General features: G+C 44.4%; 1 protein-coding gene across 1 annotated transcript in view; it reads left to right on the forward strand.

The window, feature by feature from the left end:
- MYT1 (myelin transcription factor 1) overlaps positions 1-23,499 on the forward strand; it is a 112,660-nt gene that overhangs the window by 18,629 nt on the left and 70,532 nt on the right. The window contains exons 2-8 of the mRNA XM_063296919.1: positions 25-79; positions 2,313-2,343; positions 8,281-8,343; positions 10,447-10,700; positions 11,680-11,686; positions 16,142-16,935; positions 19,634-19,768. Of these exons, the coding sequence (XP_063152989.1) occupies positions 25-79; positions 2,313-2,343; positions 8,281-8,343; positions 10,447-10,700; positions 11,680-11,686; positions 16,142-16,935; positions 19,634-19,768 (1,339 nt within the window). The remainder of the gene's footprint in view (positions 1-24; positions 80-2,312; positions 2,344-8,280; positions 8,344-10,446; positions 10,701-11,679; positions 11,687-16,141; positions 16,936-19,633; positions 19,769-23,499) is intronic.

The raw sequence follows: 23,499 nt of genomic DNA on the forward strand, positions 1-23,499 counted from the left end.
AATTCTATTGTTGTTGGATTCCAGATGAGTTTAGAGAATGATGATAAACGAGCCCGTACACGTTCCAAGGCAATTAGAGGTAAGCATTTTGTTGTATTTCCCCATGTGGAATTAGGCATGCAGATGGTTCAACCAGGCAGTGTGGTTGATCTGAACGGAGTCATTGCTGGAGATAAGATCTTTCAAGTTTCTTGTGTAGTTTCTGCACACCCAGATACCACCATCCCCAATTATTCCCAACAGAAATCTATGCCAAATGACTCACATAGCCATTCAACCCAGCAACCAACTTACCAGTTGGTATCCTAATTCCTCCCTCACCTCCTCTGTCCCTTCTTTAAAAAACAGCCATATATGCCTGGCTTCCTAGACAGCTTCAGATTGCTTTTATCCCAGCCAGAGACTTTGAAGGCACGCATCTGGGGAGGGAGGGGTAGCATTGTGCATGGCATCGAAGCCAACAAGGCTGACTAGCAGCGGAGATTGGTGGACAAATGACTTGTTAATTCTGAGCTTGATGTCTATTTATTTTCTGGCTTTGAAAGCAAACTGCCATGGTGTTTTTTGCCTGGCAGGAAAGAAAGAAAGAAAGAAAGAAAGAAAGAAAGAAAGAAAGAAAGAAAGAAAGAAAGAAAGAAAGAAAGAAAGAAAGAAAGAAAGAAAGAAAGAAGGAAGGAAGGAAGGAAGGAAGGAAGGAAGGAAGGATGGAAGGAAGGAAGGAAGGAAGGAAGGAAGGAAGGAAGAGGGAAAGAAAGAAAGAGGGAGGGAGGGAGGGAGGGAGATATATGCCAAATGATTGCCTTAAACTTGAAATCAAAATGAAGACATTTATAGGGGCTTGTCTTGACAGTGAGTTAATTGTTATGTGGATAGGTGAGGATGGGAGGAAAGGCAGATTAAACAAAGTGCGCTTGTTCATTTGTATGGCCAGTTGCTAGCGATTTGATTTATTACCCTGCAAAGCCAAACAATGATCCACTCTGGCTGTGATCATGCAACACACTTAACCAGGTCAGTTCACAATGAGCAGATGCATTTGCCCAACATGCTTTGGGGGGAGTTTAGCATCTTATGCAAACATAGCCCTTTTATGATCTTTTTTTTGAGTCCTAGAAAAACAGAGTTACAATCTAACAATATTTGATAGATTTGCTTTTCATACTGGAAAATCTACATTTTTCACCTCTCACCTCTCTTCTGATCTTGAAATGCATCACCAGCAAAATCTGCATCGGGTGCAAGCTGGAAGAGCAGGTGGCAGCCATGGCCAGGGGAGCCTTTGCACAAATCCATCTTGTGCACCAATTGCGCCCATTCCTGGACCGGGAGGCCTTGCTCACAGGGTCCCAGGGTTCACCCAAGCAACATCCTTGCTGTGTGAGCTGCTCTGGCTTCCAGTTGCTTTCCAGGTGCAATTCAAGGTCCTGGTTATCACCTTGAAAGCCCCACATAGCAAAGGGCCAGGTTACTTGCAGGACCACCTCTCCTTGCGAGTATCTGCCTGTCCTACTAGGTTAGATAGGGTGGGTGCACTCCAGGTCCCCCCCCCCTTTAAATGTTGCCATCTGATGGGACCTCAGAGGCGCACCTTCTAGGTGGCTGCCACGGGCCTGTTAAGCAATGTCCCACCCAAGATCCAAGGGTTCCCTCGGAGAGGGAGAGATAGACAGATAGATATGCGTAGCTGATCATTGCAGAATTGCAGCTACTGACAATGTGTGAAATAAAATAGGCACCAAGTTCAAAACACCTTATCAAGACCACTCCAACCACATTTGGAATCAATTCTCAATACCTCTACTCGAATAGATCAGGCAAGAGTGGATGACAGTATTGCAGTTTGCTGTCCCAGAAGCTGAAGCAAATTAACCTCAGATTGGTGGTAGCTACATTGGGTCATCATAAATAAGTAGATGAATCCCATCACAGTGTTCCAAAACCATAAGCCAGGGACTGCATTTTCCATAAATGTTAATTAGACTGGTTATTAAACTGAGAGAGGAAACAAATGGAAAAGAGAGCGGAGTATTCAGACCATAAGATTTGCAATATTAGTGACAGTAGAGGTTGATTTATGCAAAAAAAAAAAAATTCAGCTTCTACTAATGCTGGACAATGCTGAGCATGTGGATCCATGATCCAAATTAGGATAGGCCAGTTCAATATAACATGGGAACTGACTGCTATTTGGCACGTGCAGTAGGTCACGCTTGAAATGGTCATAGAGTGACTTTCTTTAAAAATAACTAATTGCCTGGTCTTCTTTCTTTTTGATCTTGTTTTCTTCTTTTCTTCTCTGTTCCTCAATTCAGTACCAACAGAACTCATTGGCCAGGAGGTGAGGTAAGGAAAAATATCTTCTCAGATCCTTGGGTCTGATCCATGCATGCCTGTATTCCTCTTGCTATTTCACCACTGGATGAATGTGAAATGTTGGGCTGAAGTTAGGTGACACAACAAGGGAACTCTGGAACTTAGCTTCTTCACACAAGGTATCACTTGAAACTGTGCATGGGAATCCACCAGGTAGCAAGTAACATCACATGGCTCATGATATCATTGTGCCAAATGATGTGAATTATGCAAGCCATTGTGGCTTGTACCAGATGCCTGTGAAAAGGTTATAAGAACTCACTCTTACTTTGATCACAGAAAAGAACAGGTTTATTTGACCCCATTCATGATTGGGCTGTGCTTGGCCAATAAAATGGACATAGAGTGGACTTTCTTTAAAAATAACTGATTGCCTGGTCTTCTTTCCTTCTGACCTTGTTTTCTTCTTCTCTGTTGCTCAATTCAGTACCAACAGAATTGGTCTGTGTGTGTCTGTGTGTGTGTGTGTGTGTGTAATTAAAATGCAATTGTAACTTTCAAATAAAATTATGCCCAGGATGACCACTTACTTATTCAATTAACACTTATTCAAGAAGAAACAGTATGATCTAACCAAAGAGGTATATTTTTCACTTACAATGTTTGCAGCTGAAGAGATTTATCCACATGCTAAACTTTCCCATTGCCATCAGTGGTGCTTAAACATGTTTGGATACTGAAATAACATTAGTTATTGCAAAGAAGCTCAAAATAATCTGAAACAGAAGACCCAGCCTGGACTTAATATAATTTGCCCTGAAGTTGGTAAAATTTCAGCATAGCAAAATATTTGTTCCCCATGCTCATGTTTGTGAGAGTTGCAGCCACCCTCTTATCTATGAAATTCAGGAGGTGCTCTGTCAACAGAATAAGCAGCGTACAAAAGGATTGCTTAGCTGTAGAGTCAGAGCTAGCCCCTCTTCTCCTTGAATGCTGCTCTGAAGGGACGATGAGAAAGGCCTCTTTGTTTCTTGCCATTGTGATTGGTTGAAAGGAAGAAGACCGGCCAAAAGGACCAGCAGGTGAGGGATTGTGGGAGTTGAAGTCCGTCCAACACATCTGGAGGGAGAGGGGTGATGATCAAATGCATCCTTACGCTGAATCAGAAGTCATTTTTTATGGAAAAGAATGTATGATGAGCATCGACTTTATCAAAGTTCCTTGATAACTTCCCTTTACTGTGCCTTGTTCAAAGCTGCACATGAAGATACTTCCAGAAAGACTGAAGCAAGTTAAGGGCAATGGAGAAAAATATATATATAGGTATCTGTCAGGAGAAGGTAAATAAGTCAGATGAATGGCACTGAGGATGTGGGGGGATCATGTCTGTGACTCCTCTTTTTTTAAAACAAAATCGGAAACGCTCCTATTCTAAAAACCAGATCTCACATTAGAAGAATGTGAGAACCACCTTCCTTTAGAAGAACCTGTCTCGCCACAAATTAAAAGGCTGAGTGCGTTGGTTTACTAGATAAAACCTAGGTGAGACATGTCATTGCTCTCAAGAAGCCTTTCCTAACCGCATGGGTGAGGATGGCACTGCTCCAGATCCCCAATCAGTGTGAGGTGCTGGGTATTACAGTCTGCACCCATCTGGAGCGTGCCAAGTTTGTGAAGGCTAGTGTTCCCTGCCCACCTTGGCTCTGGTTGTGGCTTGAGATCCAAATGCTCAACTCCCAGGATTCCCCAGCCAGCGTGCTCTAGAACAGGCTGGCTGGGGAATTCTGGGAGTTGAAGTCCACACATCTTCAAGTGGCCAAGGTTGAGAAACACTGGCTCAAGACCTCACCATCCCTTGGATGGGCCTTCAGCTTCTATTCCAACCCCAAATTTGTCTCAACCCCAAAGAGGCTCCTTTGCATAGTAGGTCAGGCTTTAGAAGTGGCACCTGGCAACTGAAGCGACTCCATCTGCTTGGCTGCATCCAGATCCTACCCTCTCGTACACACCCTGCTGTGTGTGCAAGTATAGCCATCGCCAATTTCTCTGCATCCTCGGAACACGTGCAACACCCCTCTTCTTGTAACATTGCTAATTTCTTTCTCCATAGCCTCCTCTCCTTTTGTCCCCGGCACAGCCTGGGCTTCAATTAGTCGATTAATTGTCCAGTTAATCAGGCAGTTAGGGGACAGCTGCAGTGATGGCTGTGTGCAACCAAGCTGCCCCTTAAATATGTCGTTGGCTTCAATTGCCACCTCCGCTGATGTGTTCAACAATAAAATGCAGGCGAATAGGGTGCCTGCCGCTCAGTAATCTGGTATCTCAGGAATAACAGCCAGTTCTTTAAGCAGAAACACGGCAGGAAGCTGGACTGCATAACTTCCAATTGCCGTTTGATGCATGGGGTTTTCTAATGAGAAAGGAGCAGGAAAGCGCCTCCGTTATTTGCCCCACGAGACTGAATTCTTCCCCTGTGGATCTGAGCACGTGGTGTGCTTTTAATAATACTTGGTGGATTCCTAGATCTATAATTTAGATATTCCCAAATTCTGAGCTGTTGGATATTCTAGTTTTATTTGGCATCCATTCACTCATGGTCCTCTCTGGAATTCAAAGAGATAATTGGTGTCATCAAAAGACTTCCTTCTTAGTCTTCATTGTTATTAAATTTATGATTAAACTCATCAGAGTTAAGCTGGCAAACTCCAGTTAGTAAGGGTTGCAGATGTATTGCTAAATTAGGGATTAATCCCATAGGTTGTAATTTAACACGGGCCATCAAATGGATTTTTCTGAGTAAAGTCTCCCTTGAGTTGAACTCAACTCCTGGTGACCACATAGTGACCAAATAGTTTTCTTACCAACAGCGTGGAAGTAGTTTTTCATTGCCTTCTTCCAGGATTTTTTTATTTTCCAATCTAACCTACAGGCCTAGGGTTTCCAGGTGATGTCCTGTACAAGTAGTATCTTTCGGAGACAAAATAAGATCAGCTAGGTGTTGTCATTTCCGTAAGCGAAGGTTGAATTATGCAGCTATGTTCTGCATAGAGCTAAGCAGAGGTGTCTTCAGAGCAGGGAAGACAAGGAAAGACAAACGACCAAATGAGTGTTGCACTACCACAACACAAGCTCCATCCCTTTTGTACGTGAATCAAGACATCACACGCTCATACATCCCCACAGTCACGTGTTCATGATTTGGGTGCTTGGCAATCACTTCACTTTTATGACCATCGCAGCATCCTGTGGTCATGTGATCGCCATTTTCAACCTTCCCAGCTGGCTTCTGGCAAGCAAAATCAATGGCAGCTTAATGACCACATGGTTCACTTAACGGCCAAGGTGATTCGCATAACAACTGCTGCAAAAAAGGTCATAAAATTCGGTTGGATTCGTTTAATGACTGCTTTGTTAAGCAACTAAAATTCCAGTCCCAATTGTGGTCATTAAGCGAGGACTACATGTAATGGGGCTGACAATAAGTGAGTGCTTGAGAAGCTTTAGGGAGAGAAAGTCCACTCACCCTAATGAGTAGAGACAGGATGACTTGGAGGGTATATATACAGGATGTAGATGAAGAACACATTTAACTCCTGAACATAGCTCCTAATTCCCAAAATTCTACTTTGGTCCCTCGCTTATATCAGGTAACCAGCTAATGGCCTGCTGAGGAATAGCCAATATATCTTGCCAAGTACATTCCTTCACTGGCCACTGTGGGAATGTGCTTCTAACAGTGACTATTCATGATTTCCTCAATTCCTCGGGCACTAAGATGCTGCAACAGATGGGCTGTTCATATATTCTTATGAGAGGCAGATGGAAAGTTGGCAGATAGGACTTTGCAATCCATCTCTGCTCTGGACAAACAGTCTTTTGCCAGTAAACATTGACTTCCGTAAAAAACTGAAGACCTGGTTTTGCCATCGCGCCTGGGGCAGGGAAGGGAATAGTCATTCTTGGGGATGGCTGGTATCCTAAAATGGCCCCTTATATATTTACGGAGTGAAGTAGAACCTTACTGCCATCTGGATTTTATTGCATTTTATATTTTTATCTCCTATTTATCTCTATATGTAATGTGTTATTTATAGGTTGGGTTGAAGTTTAAATTTTATTTTTATTGTAAACCACCCAGAGTGCCTCCTCAGGGGGGAGATGGGCGGTGATAAAAAATTGATAAATAATAATTTAAAAAAAAACCTCCATTTATGTTGACTATGCAAAAAGAAAGAAAAGGCTTGACCTGGAGAAACCTAACATCTCATGAGGAATATGAATATCCATTGTGATGGAACCATAGCCAGGTGGCTTCTATATGCTCTCTCTAGAAAGAAAAATTCAGGGTTTCATTGCTTTGAAGAGCTGGTGTTGGATGCTTTAGAGGACAAAGGGTCTTGCCATATGAATGCCTCCAAGTCCAGTTCAACCCAACCCAGAGTGGATTAAAAAGCAACTGAGTAGGGAGATGATAGATAGATAGATAGATAGATAGATAGATAGATAGGCAGACAGACGATAGATAGATAGATAGATAGATAGATAGATAGATAGATAGATAGATAGATAGATAGATAGATAGATAGATATGCATGCATCATCATGGCCACCTCAAGCTGGTCTCACATGAATCTGTAGACAGATGCCAGCACATCTTAGGACTTCACTGGCCCCAAATTTAACAAAGAACTCCCTTGACCATCCCACACTGCCTGAGAAAGGTGAGACTGGATGCTTGCAAAGTTCATTGTTGCCAAAGAAAGCCCTACACAGAATTAATGAATTAATAAATAGCTTATGCATTCCTTCCCTCCCACATCCTTGCAATACGCCTGATGTAAACACAACACAAGCCCTAATCTGGCAGAATGGAGAACAGCACATAGGCTCTGATACCTGGCTTGAGAGCTTTAGCTGAGTTTTCCAAGGAGCAGAAAGAAGATGGCCTTTTCTGGAAGAGAATTTCCTGCTAGTTTCATCGTGAGCTAGCTAGTTGCTGTGGTAGGTAGACCGGAAGCCAACATTTTGCAAAGCTGTGGAGGGAAACCCTTTGGTTTGCAGAAAGAGCAAAATTTGTGGAGAGAACTTCTGCTAATAAAAGGGTTTCCCTCCAAGAAGGCAGAAGCATTTGCAGATGGCCAGACCTCTGAAAGATCCCATAAATGGATTACAGTATTTTATTGCACGGAAAATACTGGTGGTGGAAGCAGGTGGTGGTGGTGGGTGTCTCACTCTGCAAAGAAATGCAACACAGAAGCATTCATCATGGCATCTACTGGGGACTTCACTGAGCTGCTGGCTTATAAATTTGGGATTAATGAAGTGCTCCAGTGTTGTCACAACTTACTTGCCCAGTTAGGGCGATAATTGCTGTTGCATCTGAAAACGAAGATTGCATAAATCCATTCCAAAGACTCAGAAGTAAAGTTGAGCATGCCTGATTCATCACTGTCTGAAAGACATAGGACCGAGCAGAAAGGCCGTAGTACTGGGTGCGTGTGTGCGAGTGTGCGTGAAAGAGGGAGAAAGAGAGAAACTGCCATGCATAAATAAAATAAAAGCCCCAGCGGTGGGAGCTAAGTGTGGGAATTGTCTGCTTTTAAAAGGCTTGCTCTTACATATGCAAATCTTTAATTAAACATACTCATAAAACTATAATGAAGCGTTCATTTAATTAAATGGGGTGACTCATTTCATTAATTTTTAGCAAATCGCAGAGCCACTGCCTTGCCCTCCTCCTTGGAATTCAAAAGGAGGAGAGGAAACATTGAAAAGAAATCACCTTGGCTTAGGTGAGATGTTGAGATGGTCCTTCCGTTTCAGATGCACGCTGTGGCTTGTTCAAATACGCTCCATAATGGATGTAGTTGATTTGATTTGATTTCCCCCTCTCCCTCCCCTCTCCCCCCCCCCCCCCGGAAATTATGCCTGCTTTTATTTCTTGGTTGTGTCACCCTCTTCACACAGCTGCCCCACTCCAGGATGCAATGGATCGGGACACATTCGAGGGAAGTACGCAAGACACAGGAGGTGAGCATTCGTGGCGATTGCCGTTGCTAATTCCGCTGCCACCACAGTCATTTTCATTGAATTCCATCATTTCCATCCAGCAAGGGAGATCAGCATGCCAAGCCATGTTCTGAATTGATGACCAGTCTTCCTGGGGAAGTATCCTTTCCATTCAACAGCAGCTAAAGCACCACCACGCTGGCCTTCACAACCTCATTACCAGCATTACCATCACAACAGCAGACATTTAGAAAGGGCACAAAATTAAGTATCCTGAAGTAACCAGAACATAAGGATAAACCTGCTGGATGCAACCAACGGACTTGTATCGGCACACATGCCTGGATGAATGAGGGTTCTGGTGCAAAATCAGATCTGGGCTGGGAGTTAGTAGAGCACGGAAGAATGTAAGAATAGCCCTGCTGCATCTGGCCAAGGACCATCTTGGCCCATCATTTTGTTCTCCTGGGGGGTCTTTTTTGGGGTCCTTGCAGGCAGGAGTTGGAGACATTCCCCAATCCTGCCATAGTTTTCCTGGAGGTGGTGTTTGCAGCATGCTTAAGGCTACCGTATCTGGAGCTGCAAAAATTCAGACCACCACTAGATGGCAGCAAAGAGAAAACTCACTCTTTGCTGCCGTCTAGTGAAGGTCATCTGCCCAATTTACCTGGGTGGTCAGGCTAATCCAGTGTTTCTCAGTCTCAACAATTTTAAGATGTATGGACTTCAACTCCCAGAATTCCTCAGCCAGCATGCTGGGGAATTCTCAGAATTGATGTCCACAAATCTTAAAATTGCTGAGAATGAGAAAAACTCTGCTAAACTGTTCTGGCTGAACTTTTCTGGCCTATATTGAACATCACTGACTTCCCCTGTTAGCCTCAGGCAGCCTATGGAATGGGCTGGGTAGAAATGTAGCCTTCTTTGAAGCAGGCTTGGCTCCTGGTGACTTCATGGACACATCTATGTAATTTCCTTAGTAACAGTAAAAAAATGGGGTTACTATTGCCTTTTTCCAGGATTTCTTTTCCCAATCTCCCAGTCTAGCCTACCGCCCTGGGATTCCCCGGAGAACTATTTTTTATTAATCATGCTTTCTCCAGATAACTCATAATTTTGAACTTCCATCAAATTAATAGCAATACAGGTAGTCCTCATTTAACGACCATAATTGAGACTGGGATTTTGGTTGCTAAGTGAAGCGGCCATTAAGCAGATCTGACCGATTTTACGACCTTTTTGTGGCAGTTGTTAAGTGAATCACCGCAGGTATTAAGCGAACCACGTGGTTGTTAAGCAAATCATGCAGTTCCCCATTGATTTTGCTTGCCAGGAAGGTTGAAAATGGTTATTGTGTGACCATGGGATGCTGGGATGGTCATGAATGTGAACTGGTTGCCAAGCGCCCAAATCATGTTCATGTGACCACAGGGATGCTGCGAGGACCAGTTGCAAGTTGTTTTTTCAGCACCGTTGTAAGTCCGAAGCATCACTAAATGATGATGGAGTTTTTAAAGGCTAATAAAAGAACTCCAAGCAGCTAACAACAATCTTGCAAAGTAGAAGTGTGAACCAAAAAGAAACTTGCACATTGAGGTTAATTACATTCAGAAAAGAATCCAGTCTTCACAGATTAGTTAGGTGAAGAGAAAAAAAAAAGTAGCTTACATTTATTCAGTAGATCTGGATACAAGTAGCTTCATAGTAGAAAGCACTTATTCATCACTGGTTCTTTGTAGACACTTTCTATGGAAATAGAAAGTCTGCATGCAAGCGAGATGAAAAAGGATGAGAGCTGCATTCTGCAGCACCTCCTGCTTGCAGGTGTGCCAAAAGGTAATGGAGATTGTTAATCCCCAACCCCAAGAAGGAGGAGGAAGTGGAAATCAGGTGACCCATGTGACATCCCACAAGCACAACAGAGATGTGTTTACTAGAGAGACCCCCTTATGCTTATGAGACGATGCTGAGTTGACCCCTGATAATTCCAACAAATGAATGGTTGTTAAGCAAGGACTACCTGTATGAAATGTACATTGGGTTCTTTAGACAGCTGAATCTACCCCATTCCATTGAGATCTCTTTGTTGTGCTCTCTCTCTCTCTCTTTCTCTAACCCTCCTAGTTTACAAAGCTGCCCGCTCGCAAAGAAGAGGAAACTTCAGCATGTAGAAACAGAACATCTGGCACCCAAGAGAAAGTCCCATCCCCTGAAGCTCACCCTTGATGAAGGCTATAATGTTGACAGTGATGGGAGCGAAGAGGCAGAAGCAAAGGAGGAGTCTGTGACGGATGATTCCGAAGGCACCCTGGAGGAGGAGGAGGAAGGAGAAACACTTGCACAAAAGGAGGCTTCCGGCAGCCCTCCCCCAGAAGAAGGTGTTGAGTTGCTTCTGATGATGTCAACGGTGTCGTGGCTCCTCTAAATAATACGCCCATGGGTTCTTCATTTAGAAAAATAAGAAAGAAGCTCCATTTCCTTGGCCAAACTATTCTGAGCAGAACTGTGGTAGAAGTGATGTGTTCCCTCCTCTGCCTTTATTACAGTGTTTCTCAACCTTGGCAACTTTCAGATGTGTGGACTTCAACTCCCAGAATTCCCCAGCCAGCATGGCTGGCTGGGGAATTCTGGGAGTTGAAGTCCACACATCTGAAAGTTGCCAAGGTTGAGAAACACTGCTTTATCAGTAGAAAGCCACTGTGTTTTGGTTGTGAAAGCTCCCGATTCCAAAATCTGACTGAACTAAGACATCTATTTCAAATATTTCTTCCTCCCAACTGACCCTCCCCTCCCCCTGCTCTAAGGGGATCTGATTTTTAATTATCTGGACTTTCCCTGAAAATATGAGAAGTTTCAACCCAACCTTTCCTGTTTCTAAGACTACATTTGAGCAACTCTCTCCCCCTCTCTCTCCAGAAGTAATCAGCTGCATCAGTGCCATCTGGAGAGCAACCTAGGATTCAAAAAGCAAGAGAATTCTTTAAAATAGGGAGCATAAGGGTTACATACAGTCTTAAGGCAAATCAAAAAGAAAATATCATGATTCCTGGATTTTTTTCAAAATGAGAGAGAAGGTCTCCCTGGAGTTGGACTTGACTCCGAGTGACTTCAAGTGGTTTTCTTAGCAACAGTTGTCTTCTCTGAGGATGTTACTTTGAACTTTCTCTTCTAGCCTACAGCCCTTGGACTTCCTAGTAGTCCGGTGGGAAAGGTGCAGCAATATATCCAGCATGAAAAGGACCTTGTGTAAATCCCACTGTAAAGCTCGTAAAGATTAGGAAATTATCAGGGGAAAAAGAGGAGGCAACTATTACGCAGCATTACAAATAATAGCTGAATACAGAGATTTCAGCCCAGATCAGATGTAAACCCCCTTCTCCAGTGGCCACCTCCTCCCCAAAGCAGTTCTTTCTTTGGCAGAGCCAAGTTTGGTAATGCCCCAGCTGGTACACCTGTGCGTGTAGCTTTTGCTAATCTCAATTGCTCTACCTTTTCCTTCTCTGGAGAAGGGAGACCGGGTAGCCAAGAACAGTAAAGCGGACAAAGGACTGCAAGAAGTCTAAGGGGTAATGCGTGCGGTGGGGGGAGACCTCCTCTCCCCAAAGCCTTGCCCCTAGTGCCATTCAATCAATAAAGTGTGGGTGGATTCAATTCCCCACCTATGCCTTAACAGCACATCTGTAAGTCTAAATGGAAACCTTCCAGTCAACTGCCATGGATGCCACATCATCCAAAGGCTCATTACTGCTAAGACCGGCGAATTATTAGCCATAATCAAATAATGTTCCCTATCTCAGGAACCCAAGAATCACTGTAGGTCATGGATGACTGTATTTGCCAACTTGTGCTTCCCATTCAGTGCTGGAGAACATCTAGAGAACATCAACTTGGCAAAGGCCAGCTTCCACCTTCACTGTTACATCATTCCATTTTGTTATTATCATCATCATCATCATCATGACACATAAATATGATTCTACAGTGGCCCAAGATGGAACAAAAAAGTACCACCTTAGGGCAGCATTCTGGAGACAACAACTTTTTATTATTTATTTATTCATTTATCAAATCTGTCACCGCCCATCTCCTCCGAACGGAGGGACTCTGGGCAGTTTACAGCATAAAACAATAACTATACAGTAAAATTCCAATATAAAATATAGACTAAAACAGTTTTAAAAACTACCAAATATAATAAAATCCCAATGGCTATGGTCTCATTCAATCCTTGCGTAGAAGGGGCACTTCAAGGCACTAGCCAACCCCAAGTATGACTATTCTTCTCCCTGCCCCAAGCCCGATGGCAGAGCCAGGTCTTCAATTCCCTCCAGAAGGCTAGGAGCAATGGGGCTAATCTCACCTTCGGGGCCAAGATGTTCCAAAGGGCAGGCGCCATTGCAGAGAAGGCCTGCCTCCTGGACCCTGCCAGATGGAATTCTCTTATTGACGGGGTCCGCAGCATGCCCTCTCTGCATGACCGGGGGGGATGGGCTGATGAAGCAGGGAAGAGGCGCTCCCTCAGGTAACCCGGTCCCATGCCATGTAGGGCTTTAAAGGTGATAACCAACACCTTGAATTGGACCTGGAAGCAAACTGGTATCCAGCACAGCTCACGAAGCAAAAGTGTTATATGCGCCCTTCTAGGGGCACCAAAAATAGCCCGCACGGCCGCATTCTGGACCAGCTGAAGCTTCCGGATACTCTTCAAGGGTAGCCCCATGTAGAGCGCATTGCAGTAATCAATATGAGAGATAACAAGGGCATGAGTGACTGTCCGAAGGGCCTCCTGATCCAGGAAAGGGCATAACTGGTGCACAACATGCAGCTGTGCAAAGGCCCTTCTGGCCACGGCTGCCACCTGCTCTTCAAGCAGGAGCCGTGAGTCCACAAGGACCCCCAAGTTACACACCGGGTCTGTCTGGGGCAGTGCAACCCCATCCAGAACCAAAGATGACAAAGTCCCGGATACAGCAGAGCCCTTAACCCACAGCCACTCATTCTTACCAGGGTTCCTGGAAGCCTGTTGTTCCCCACCCAGACCCCAAGAGTCCCCAGGCACCTAGAGAGGGCGGTCACAGCATCACTTACTTCACCCGGGATGGAGATATACAATTGAGTATCATCAGCATATTGATGATACCTCATCCTGTGGAGACGGATAATCTCACCCAGCGGTTTCATGTAGATGTTAAATAGGAGAGGAGAGAGAACCGAACCCTGCGGCACCCCACAAAGGAGGGGCCATGAGCCCAATCTCTCCTCCCCTATTAACACCGACTGGGACCGGCCCTGGAGGAAGGAGGTGAACCAGCGCAGAACCACGCCGCCCAACCCCAACTCCCTGAGCTGACCCAAAAGGATACCTTGGTTGATGGTATCGAAGGCCGCTGAGAGGTCAAGGAGAGCCAGGATGGATGCACTGCCTCCATCTCGCTCCCACCAGAGATCATCCATAAGTGCGACCAATGCAGTTTCCGTCCCATAACTGGGCCTGAATCCTGACTAAAAGGGGTCTAGATAATCCGTTTCCTCCAGAATCCTCTGGAGCTGCAAAGCCACCACTTTCTCACCACCTTCCCCAAAAAGGGGAGGTGGGAGACTGGACAAAAATTGTCCAGTACAGTAGGGTCCAGCAATGGTTTCTTGAGGAGGGGTTGTACCAGCGCCTCCTTAAAGGCAGTTGGGAACACCCCCTCCCTCAAGGATGTATTGACCATTGCCTGGACCCAGCCACATGTCACCTCCCAAGCTGCCTTCACCATCCAGGAGGGACATGGGTCTAGATGACAAGCGGTGGCATTTACTGTCCTGAGGATCCTGTCCACTTCCTTGGGTCCAACAGGATCAAACTGTTCCCAGATAACACGGTAAGTACGCTCTCTTGGTATCTCCACAGACCATGTGTCACGCTTGGAGTCTAACATAGAGCAGATCCGAGCAATTTTGTCTTGCACCTGCTCCAAAAACTCCTCTGCACGGCCCTGTAGATGGGTCACTGCACCCACCTTCCCCAAAAGGGATTGAGTGATTTTAAACAGGGCCGTTGGGTGGCATTCTGCAGATGCAATAAGGGCGGAGAAGTATTAGCACTTCACTGCTCTTATCGCCACCAGGTAGGCCTTAATAGCAGCTCTAACCAGTGTTTGGTCGGATTCAGTCTTTGTCTTCCTCCAGCGGTGCTCTAGACGTTTCTTAGTCCTCTTCAAAACCCTCAGCTACTCTATAAACCATGGGGAGCATCAGGTACGATGAGGCAAGAGAGGTCGCACAGGCGCGATCCTGTCCAAGGCCCCGGCCGCCTCCCTATTTCAGGCGGCATCCAGGGCCTCCGCTGGACCATACAGCAGATCGTCAGGTATAACCCCCAGCTCCCTCTGAAACCCTACTGGGTCCATCAGTCGCCGGGGGTGGACCAATTGAATGGGTCCTGCCTCCCTGCGGAGGGGGGTGGCATAAGAGGATCTCAGGGCCACCAGGGCGTGATCTGACCATGACAATGGGGATAGCTGTAACTCTCCCCTCAAGTCACATTGCCACTGCTCCGACAAGAAAACTAGGTCAGGGTGAGGCCAACGTCTCGAGTCAGGCCCTGAATTATCTGGGACAGGCCCATGGCTGCCATGGTAGCCATGAACTCCCAAGCCGCCTCCAAGGCACGCCCCAGGGATGGCAGGTTGAAGTCCCCCAGAACCATAAGTCTGGGGAACTCCAACACCAGCCCCAAGACGGCCTCCAGCAGCTCAGGCAGGGAGGTTGCCGCACAGCAGGGAGGCTGGTACAGCAGCAACACTCCCAACTGCTCTCGGGCACCCAACTTGAAAAACAGGGTCTCACAACCGGCCACTTGTGGAGCAGGGCCCCTGAAGGCCACCAGAGACTCCCGGATGACAACTGCCACCCTCCTCCCCTGCCCTGGTGTCTCGGCTGGTGCCATGCCGTAAACCCGGCCAGGCATATTTCCGAAAGGGGCACCCCCGCTTCCAGTCCCAGCCAGGTTTTGGTAATACACGCCAGGTCTGCCCCCTCCTCAGTGATCAAGTCACATATGAGGGGGGCTTTGTTGTTAACAGACCTGGCATTGAGTAGCAGCAGCCGGAGACCAGGGACCCTATGGATCTGCTGACCAGGGCCTGAGTCTGAGCACAGAGGGCCGGAAAACGCCACCGGTAACAAACACCGGGGGCGTCTTCCCCATAGATGGCCTGCCCTCTGGCTCCAAATATCTCCAACACTGACATCCATCTCATCCAAGGGCAAAATTTTATCATAGAAAACTGCCTGTGTCTCAAACCATTGTTAAATGCTGTAGATGTGGTCATTTCAGAAGCATAGGAGTACGTTTTACATTTATTTGAGCCTTTAAAACAGTCTATTTATTCATTTCTGTATTTATTCATGGATGCAGTCTGTACCTGTCCCTATCAGACAGACTCTGGCAGTTCACAACAGACACATACAGTAGCAATGCAATAAAACATCCATTGCAAATACATAAAGTCATAAAATCAGATTAAGAAAAATGACCATAAACCATAGGAATCATCTCAGTCACTACAGGCCCTCTTGAAACTCTTAGCTTTTAGTAGCTTCTGAAAGTAAGTAATTTGGGGACAGATCTGATGCCCAAAGGGAGGTGGTTCCATAGAATATGTGGCCTCAGCTCCAGAAGCAGGGTCTCCATCTACTTGCTATTCCCCTTGCAGGGCAGAAGCCCAGAGGTCACACAACAGACAAAGTAGGGACATGCTTACACCCAGATGGCTTAGAATCAGCTACAACAGTTGTCAAGAAATAATTCTCTTTTAAATCTAGGACCAAGAACAGAAGGTACTCTCATGTCTAAAAGGCAAGTGTCTGAAAGTGAAGGACAAGTCTCCAGCAGTGGGGGAAACACGGTGCACTTGCTTCATGAAGAAGCAGCAGAAGAAGAGGAGGAGGAAGAGGAGGAAGAGGAGGAAGAGGCAATTGAGGAGGAATGTGAAAAGGAGATCATCATCCACATGGAGGATGCAGAAGAAGTCATTGAGGTCACCAGCGAGCGTAGCAGTGATTTGTGCCTGGAACATCGGGATGATGAGGTGAGCTACAAGGAATCATGCAAACTTCAAAAGGAGGAAGAGGAGGAGGAGGAGGAAGAGGAGGAAGAAGAAGACCATGAAGAAGAAGAGGAGGAGGAGGAGGAGGAGGAGGAGGAGGAGGAGGAGGAGGAGGAATATGAAGAGGAGGAGGAAGAGGAAGAGGAAGCAATGGCTGAAGTAATCTGTCAAGAAGCTCCTCACACATCTCAGGATACCCCCAAAACCCACTGTGAAAGGCAGATGGTCAACCCCAAGCCAGAGTATTCGGTCATTGTGGAGGTGAGGTCTGACGATGACAAGGATGATGATTCCCACTCCCAGAAGTCCACTGTGACGGATGAATCTGAGATGTACGATATGATGACTCGGGGGAACCTGGGGCTGTTGGAGCAGGCCATTGCACTGAAAGCTGAACAGGTCAAGGTTGTGAGGGAGTCTAGCCAGCAGCTGACTGGAGAGCATGCAAAACATCTCCAGACCGAGGAGAAGCAAAACAAAACCCTGGATTCCATCAGGAAGAACTACTACAGCAAAGGTAAGAGATTTCCTTTTTCAAGGACCAGCACAACTACTTTTGGTAGGGGGTAAAGGACCTCTTGACATCCAGCATGTGGATTCGCTCCACTTCTGAAGGACATGCTGCTTCTAGCCCAGGGCTTTCAAATGAACCAGCTGACTATACTAGATACTGGATACAGGTATTCCTCGATTTGCAACCACAATTGGGACCAGAACTTCTGTTGCTAAGCAAGGCGGTTGTTAAGTGAGTCATGCCTGATTTTACAACCTTTTTTGCCGTGGTCATTAAGTGAATCACCATGGTTGTTAAGTGAATCACACGGTCGTTAAGCGAATTTGGCTTCCCCCATTGACTTTGCTTGTCAGAAGCCGGCTGGGAAGGTCACAAATGGTGATCACGAGACCTTGGGACACTGCAACCATCATAAACGCATGCCAGTTGCCAAGCGCCTGAATTTTGATCACGTGAACGCAGGGACACTGTGATGGTCTTAAGTGCAAGGACCAGTCATACGTCACTTTTTTCAGCACCATCATAACTTCAAACGGTCGCTAAACAAATAGTCATAAGTCGAGGACTACCTGTAGTCCTGGATACTGGAACAGAGGCAACTTTTCATCTTTCCACCTGCCACCCATAACATGCATCTGGAGGTACTATTTTTGCTGGGGTGATCATTGTGGTGGCTCAGTCAATATTTCTCTGAGAAGTCTCGGGCTGTCATCTTTCGGCAGTTTACATTGACAGCAGAAATCAGGAACCAACTCATGTCTGAGGTTGCACGACATGTGATCCACAGATAAAATGGGGCTGGGCAATTGCAGTTTGGCAAATTTGGGGACCCATTGTCCTAGCATATATGTGAATCAGGTCTTAGCATTAAGTCATCATATGATTTATCTGTTAGTGCAAGTGATGTAAACAATGATGTTTTATAGAATTTAGGATTTTGCCTGTTTTATTTATTTTTCTACAGGGCTTATAGGCCAGTCCAGGCAACAACTCTGAGTGGTTTGAAGCTCCCCAAATCCACAATTTGTGTTAAAATGAATACATAATAAAGATTAAAACCAAAAACATGAAGATAAAACAACTATATGCACTAGGAATCATGGTTAAATGTAACTATTCATCGAGAGGGATATAGTTATAGTGTTGTGATGTGATAAAATAGCCACTTTCTGAAGATCAGGAGGGAGCGAGCCATCCAAAAGTCTGGAGGAGTCCTGTTCCAGAGAAGAGAGATGGTGACTGCAAAGGCATATTTCTGTGGCCTCTGTAGGTGGCAATCTCTGACTGAGCAGACACAATCCAGGCCCTGAACTCTAAAGGGCCATATGTAAATTCAACCTGTTACTGGTAGAACAATAGCAAGCAAAAATTCAGACCTGGATATGTTCCCTGCTTCAGCTCCATAGCTGTAAAGTGAAGACCAGCTTGATGGTCTTGCCATATGTTAGACAGGACTTTGACTTCCAGAATTCCCAGCAGGCAGGATCAACAATCATACTGCTTGAGGAGTCTGGGGACTGTAGTCCAGTACTTCTCAAAACCAACAGATTGGGTGAGATTGGGGTAGAGAGAGAATCTGTCAGCCTTTCAATAGGGCTGTTCAAGGAAATAGTCTGGCAAATGTTCAGGATAAATACAGTACATAGGTAATACCTTTTTATACACTGCCAGTTAACCCCATTAACTGAATGTATTACCTCAAGACATGGCAGTTAACTTTGGCAAAGCTGATTTTAAGAAAGGAGTAGATCATGAAGGTAGATCTGAAGATAGATGTGGACACCCTTGGATTCAAAGGTCCCATGCTTCTGATAAGGAACAAGTCTCCAGAGTGGGCATCTTAGTTATTATACCTTGCTTCCCAGGGGTACTTTGCTCATCACTGCCAAAGACTGAGTGTAGAGTTAAGCACACATTTGAGCTAATAAACTAAGGCAAGTTTGATGTCTGTAGGGTTCCAGTTCAATCTCATCAACTGTTCCTTGCACGTTTATAGATGATAGAGCTGCACAAAGCTTTGAAGGAACATTTCATTTCAGTGATGCTTGGAGCAAAGCTTCAAAGCTACTTTGAGCAGGAAAACCTCCCTCTTCTGCTTCTTAAAGAAAAGAAAAGCTGCTGTGTGACTTTATTTTGCATTACTTCTAGGGGAATCTCCAACATTTTCAGAATGTTCAGATACTAAAAGAACTGCAGGAGGCCCCAGAAGTGATTAAAAGTGTCCCAGCAAGGCAATTTGTATAGTTGCTGCCACCTTGATGTCACTTCCACATCATCATGTATCTTGCTGAGCCAAAGCATTGTTCCCCCAGGGAGGCTAGCAGATGATCAGAATGTAGAAGATCTGATCTGCATAGGAGCATCATCCTGCAAATATTGTTAAGCATAAGATAGGTCACTAAAGCTAAAGAAACAGATATAATTCCCAGCTATATCTGGAAAGGTTGCCATTTCCATATTATTTTGGATCCAAACAACATAATATCCTGCTTGAGTAGATGCCTCCATAATAGTTTAATAGATTTGCCTTTGAAAAGCAACGTGGAAGCCACGTTCAGAAGTTCCTCCTTAGATGATTTATGTAAAGAATTTTCAGGGACACCAAAAATGGTTCAACATGACAGGTTTCTTGGGGAAATTATACACTTCGTAATCTTCTCATAATGTCCTTTATGCACCCTCTTCTCCTTTCCTTTTCTAGATTCTTCAAGGCCTGAGAAGCGTGAAATCAAATGTCCAACTCCAGGCTGTGATGGCACTGGCCATGTCACAGGACTCTATCCTCACCATCGCAGTTTGTCTGGCTGTCCGCACAAAGACAGGATCCCTCCTGAGAGTAAGTGTGCATTAAACTTCACCAGAATCATGGTGCAGCAGCAGTTAACACTATTCTTACAAAATACCTGCTTATGAGAACGCCCGTCACTTCTGGTGGACAGCCAGGATGCCATGCAGTCATGCAGGTATACAAATGAAAACTAAGTTCCAAAAACAAATGCAGTAATGACCATAATCCCCATCACCAAAAGATGGCCAGTGAATGGGCTGACCATATTTCCTTGAGACAGAAACGGGACATTGGGATGGCAAAATGGGAGAGGGTTAAACTTACGTAATATTCCATACTCACGAAAAAGATGATAGAAAAAGTTATTGACAGTCCCCAACAACCTGTTCCTCTCTGGCGCGCCCTTTTATTCTATTTTCTTCCCACCATTTTGGCCTGAGAGCCAATCGGCTTCTTTTCTGCTGGGCGCGCTTTTCCGACAGTCTTTCACTGCACTGATTGGCAGCAGCGACTCTTCCTCTTCCTCACCGCCAATCAGCTGTTCCTGCAGTTCCTCTCTAGGTTTCCCACCAGATTGAGAACTACTGCCAAGTCAGCCTCCTTTTCAATTTCAATTTCAATTTTTCCCCGCTTTTCCCAATAACTGCTCCAATGTTTTCAAAAAATGGGACAAAATTGACATTTATATTAAAACGACAGGACAGTCAGGAAATGTTAAAAAACGGGACTGTTCCATTCAAAATGGGACGTATGGTCAGCCTAGCAATGAAGAACATCCAAAAATCTTAGGCCTACATATGTCTTCCAGGTCATTGAATGAAGAAGGAAGTGTTAGAAAGCTAGCTGTAGAATGTTGAGGACACAATCACATATCATAAAAAAGGCCAAGAAAAAAATGTGGCATGCCGAGGAAGAAATAGCACATGAATGATGGGTTCAAGAATTTATCACCGCCCTTTTGGGAGATGGGCGGTGATAAATTTGATTAATAAATAAAAAATAAATAAAATATTACATAGCTAGGAAGGAAAGCTGAGCACTGTAAGAGTGAAGTTTAAAAAAAAACTTAAATATCTAGGGCCCTTGATTTCTTTCATTAGTTTGCATTAAGCAACTATGATTCAACCAGCCTTAAATCTAGGTGACATTTGCATATGGATTTCATATTGTTCATTCTCAGTGATTTGGGAATTATGGGCACGCAAGTGTGGGCAAGCTACCACACCCAGCACCCCACCACTGCCCATGATAGCTGGGACAACTGGAACTAATAGTTCAGCAACACTTGAAAGACTACAGATTCTTCATCCCTTTATTATAAGGTTGGCTAAGAAAATGCAAATGATCACAAATGGTAGATTATAGGAGAGTCCACCCTATATCTCATCTGGGTTACCCATTGACCCAACAGAGATGAGGTTGCCCTCTGATTTTCAACTCTCTGATTTCTACCTCTGCCCAAAGACATGTGATGGTAGTTGTCAACTAACAACTTGCCCTTGGTGTCATGAGTAAGGATGGTGAGCAGGGGGCTCCCATCCAGACTGTCAAGCGCATGCGTAGCACTGAGGAATTGTTCAGCCATTCAAAGAGACACAGATCGGGACCGCCTTAACCCTTGGGGGTTATATGTCTGGGTTTTTCCCACGCTTCTTCAGTTTGTTAGGATTCCTGTTAAGTACTAGCAATAAATATTAGAGACCAGTTCATTGTCTCAGTGTGTTTCCTGGTTGTTAGGACACTTGGTTTTTAGAACATTCTGGGTACTTACAGGCTTTACTCCATATATCCTTGCTTGGAAATAAGTCCTGCTGAAGGAAGTGGAACGTGGTTCATTAGGATTTATTTCCAAATATGGATTGGAGCCTCCGAGTAAGTGTGATGTCACTAAATATTTATTTATTTATTTATTAATCAAATTGATCACCGCCCATCTCCCAAAAGGGACTGTGGGCGGTTTACAATAAAACATAAATAAAAATATAAAACTGTAAACACTATAATACATAATACAATAAATATAATAAAAACCTCGATGGCTGGAAGTTCTTTATGATTTGCAAGCAGAGCTGGGTCCTTCTAAGAAAATATCCTTGATATACCCAGAAGTATATATTTTTAAAAATATTATATATAACTTCTCTAAGTTAACCTAAGCTGGAAATGTCAAACGCATGTGAGCTGCATGACCACAATGCTCTGCTGTATCTGTGTTTTTATAATTGCAAACCTGCTAGAGTCATTGAGTAAGGCAGGATGTAAATTCTGCAATAAATAAATCGATGACCAAATGTTTTGAGTAATGCTACTTAGCTGCAATTCACTTAATACACCAATCAGTAAGAATGCACGTATTTTCAATTATATTAGCAACAGAGAAGCTCATTTAAATCACTGATTAGTATCAGGGACGGAGAAGAATCCTGGTGATTTAAAGAACTGTATAAAACAATAATTTATCTCACTTCTGTGTTCAGTGAATGCATGGCAGCCATGCAAGATGGGAAGCATTTTCATGAAATGCTCAGAAGCTGATGTGCACTCTCAGTGCTTAACACTACACAAACTGATTAAGAAACTGAATTCTGAATTAAGTCTCTGATTTTTCACTTGAGCTAGTTCCCCCGAGTTGCATTCATACAGGGTACTTCCCCAGGCCAATTACATTTTACAGCTGCTTTTGCCCAGAATGCTAAACCTAGTGTTAATCTTGGCTAGGGATATTTTGTGGCTCACGGTATGCAGTGAACCCAGCCCGTGTGAATAGGCTATGTTCAATGTTTTGTACCAACCCAGAAAATAGGTCAATTCAGTAATCAGGGAAAACATGTGTGAATGCTGTCATTGAGTAGTTCTTGGGAATGTATTATTGATCTGTGTTGCAGATTGGGTAAAAATATTGATATAATGTTTTTTATATTATATTTCTGAGAGTAACGAACACTTCAGTTTAGTTTTGGTAACTGATAATGTGGTGGCAATAATCAAGCAAATTTACATAGATTAAAAGTAAAAAACAGCCAACATTATATAAAATACAGAGAGACTTTGGATAAGCATTTTAAAAAAACTTTATCAATTCTCCTGTCCCCAAGGAACCCAGCTGGGACTAAGGAAGCAGACCATATACTGCTTAATGGAATTCCCACTCATCATTTCTATGGTACTATATGATACTTAACTCATCATTTCCATGATATTTAACCGACTGTCCCAGCCCCTTCCATCAGGGGCCCTGAAACTCAGACAAGGCTTCCATGGGACACACCAGCTATAGTGTCAAGATATTGCTGCTTGTGTTAGAATGTGTTTTATTTGCTATGCCTAAATTTAAGAACACTTTCCCTAGAGCCATGCTTGCACCCGATCAGAGCACGAAAAATATCTCAACGTGACGCCTCTTTTAAAAAGCTTGATGCTGAAACAATATGGGAACATGATGCATTCCAGCGCAATGTTTTGCACAACAGCAGAACTCCATGTTAGATATCCTGGGATTCATTGCATTGCCCTTCAAATACCTTTGGAGCAGGAATGGGAGAGCAATTTAACCCAAATCAGGAATACTGATGTCACATCCATTTTTAACAGGAGTTAGGCATAAGCATAACTTCCGCTGGAATTATTAAGTGGGTAGAATGTGGGCCTAGGCAAATTCTTAGAAAATTGTGGATTGTCTTGATGAAGGGAGGACAGGAGGAAAGCTGTTGTGGACATTCTTGCTGACGCTGATCAGTGAGCCTGGATGAAAAATCCTCTAGCAGAAGTGCCTTGGGTAC

The sequence above is a fragment of the Candoia aspera genome, chromosome 3 (assembly GCF_035149785.1).
Source record: "Candoia aspera isolate rCanAsp1 chromosome 3, rCanAsp1.hap2, whole genome shotgun sequence".
NCBI lineage: Eukaryota > Metazoa > Chordata > Lepidosauria > Squamata > Boidae > Candoia > Candoia aspera.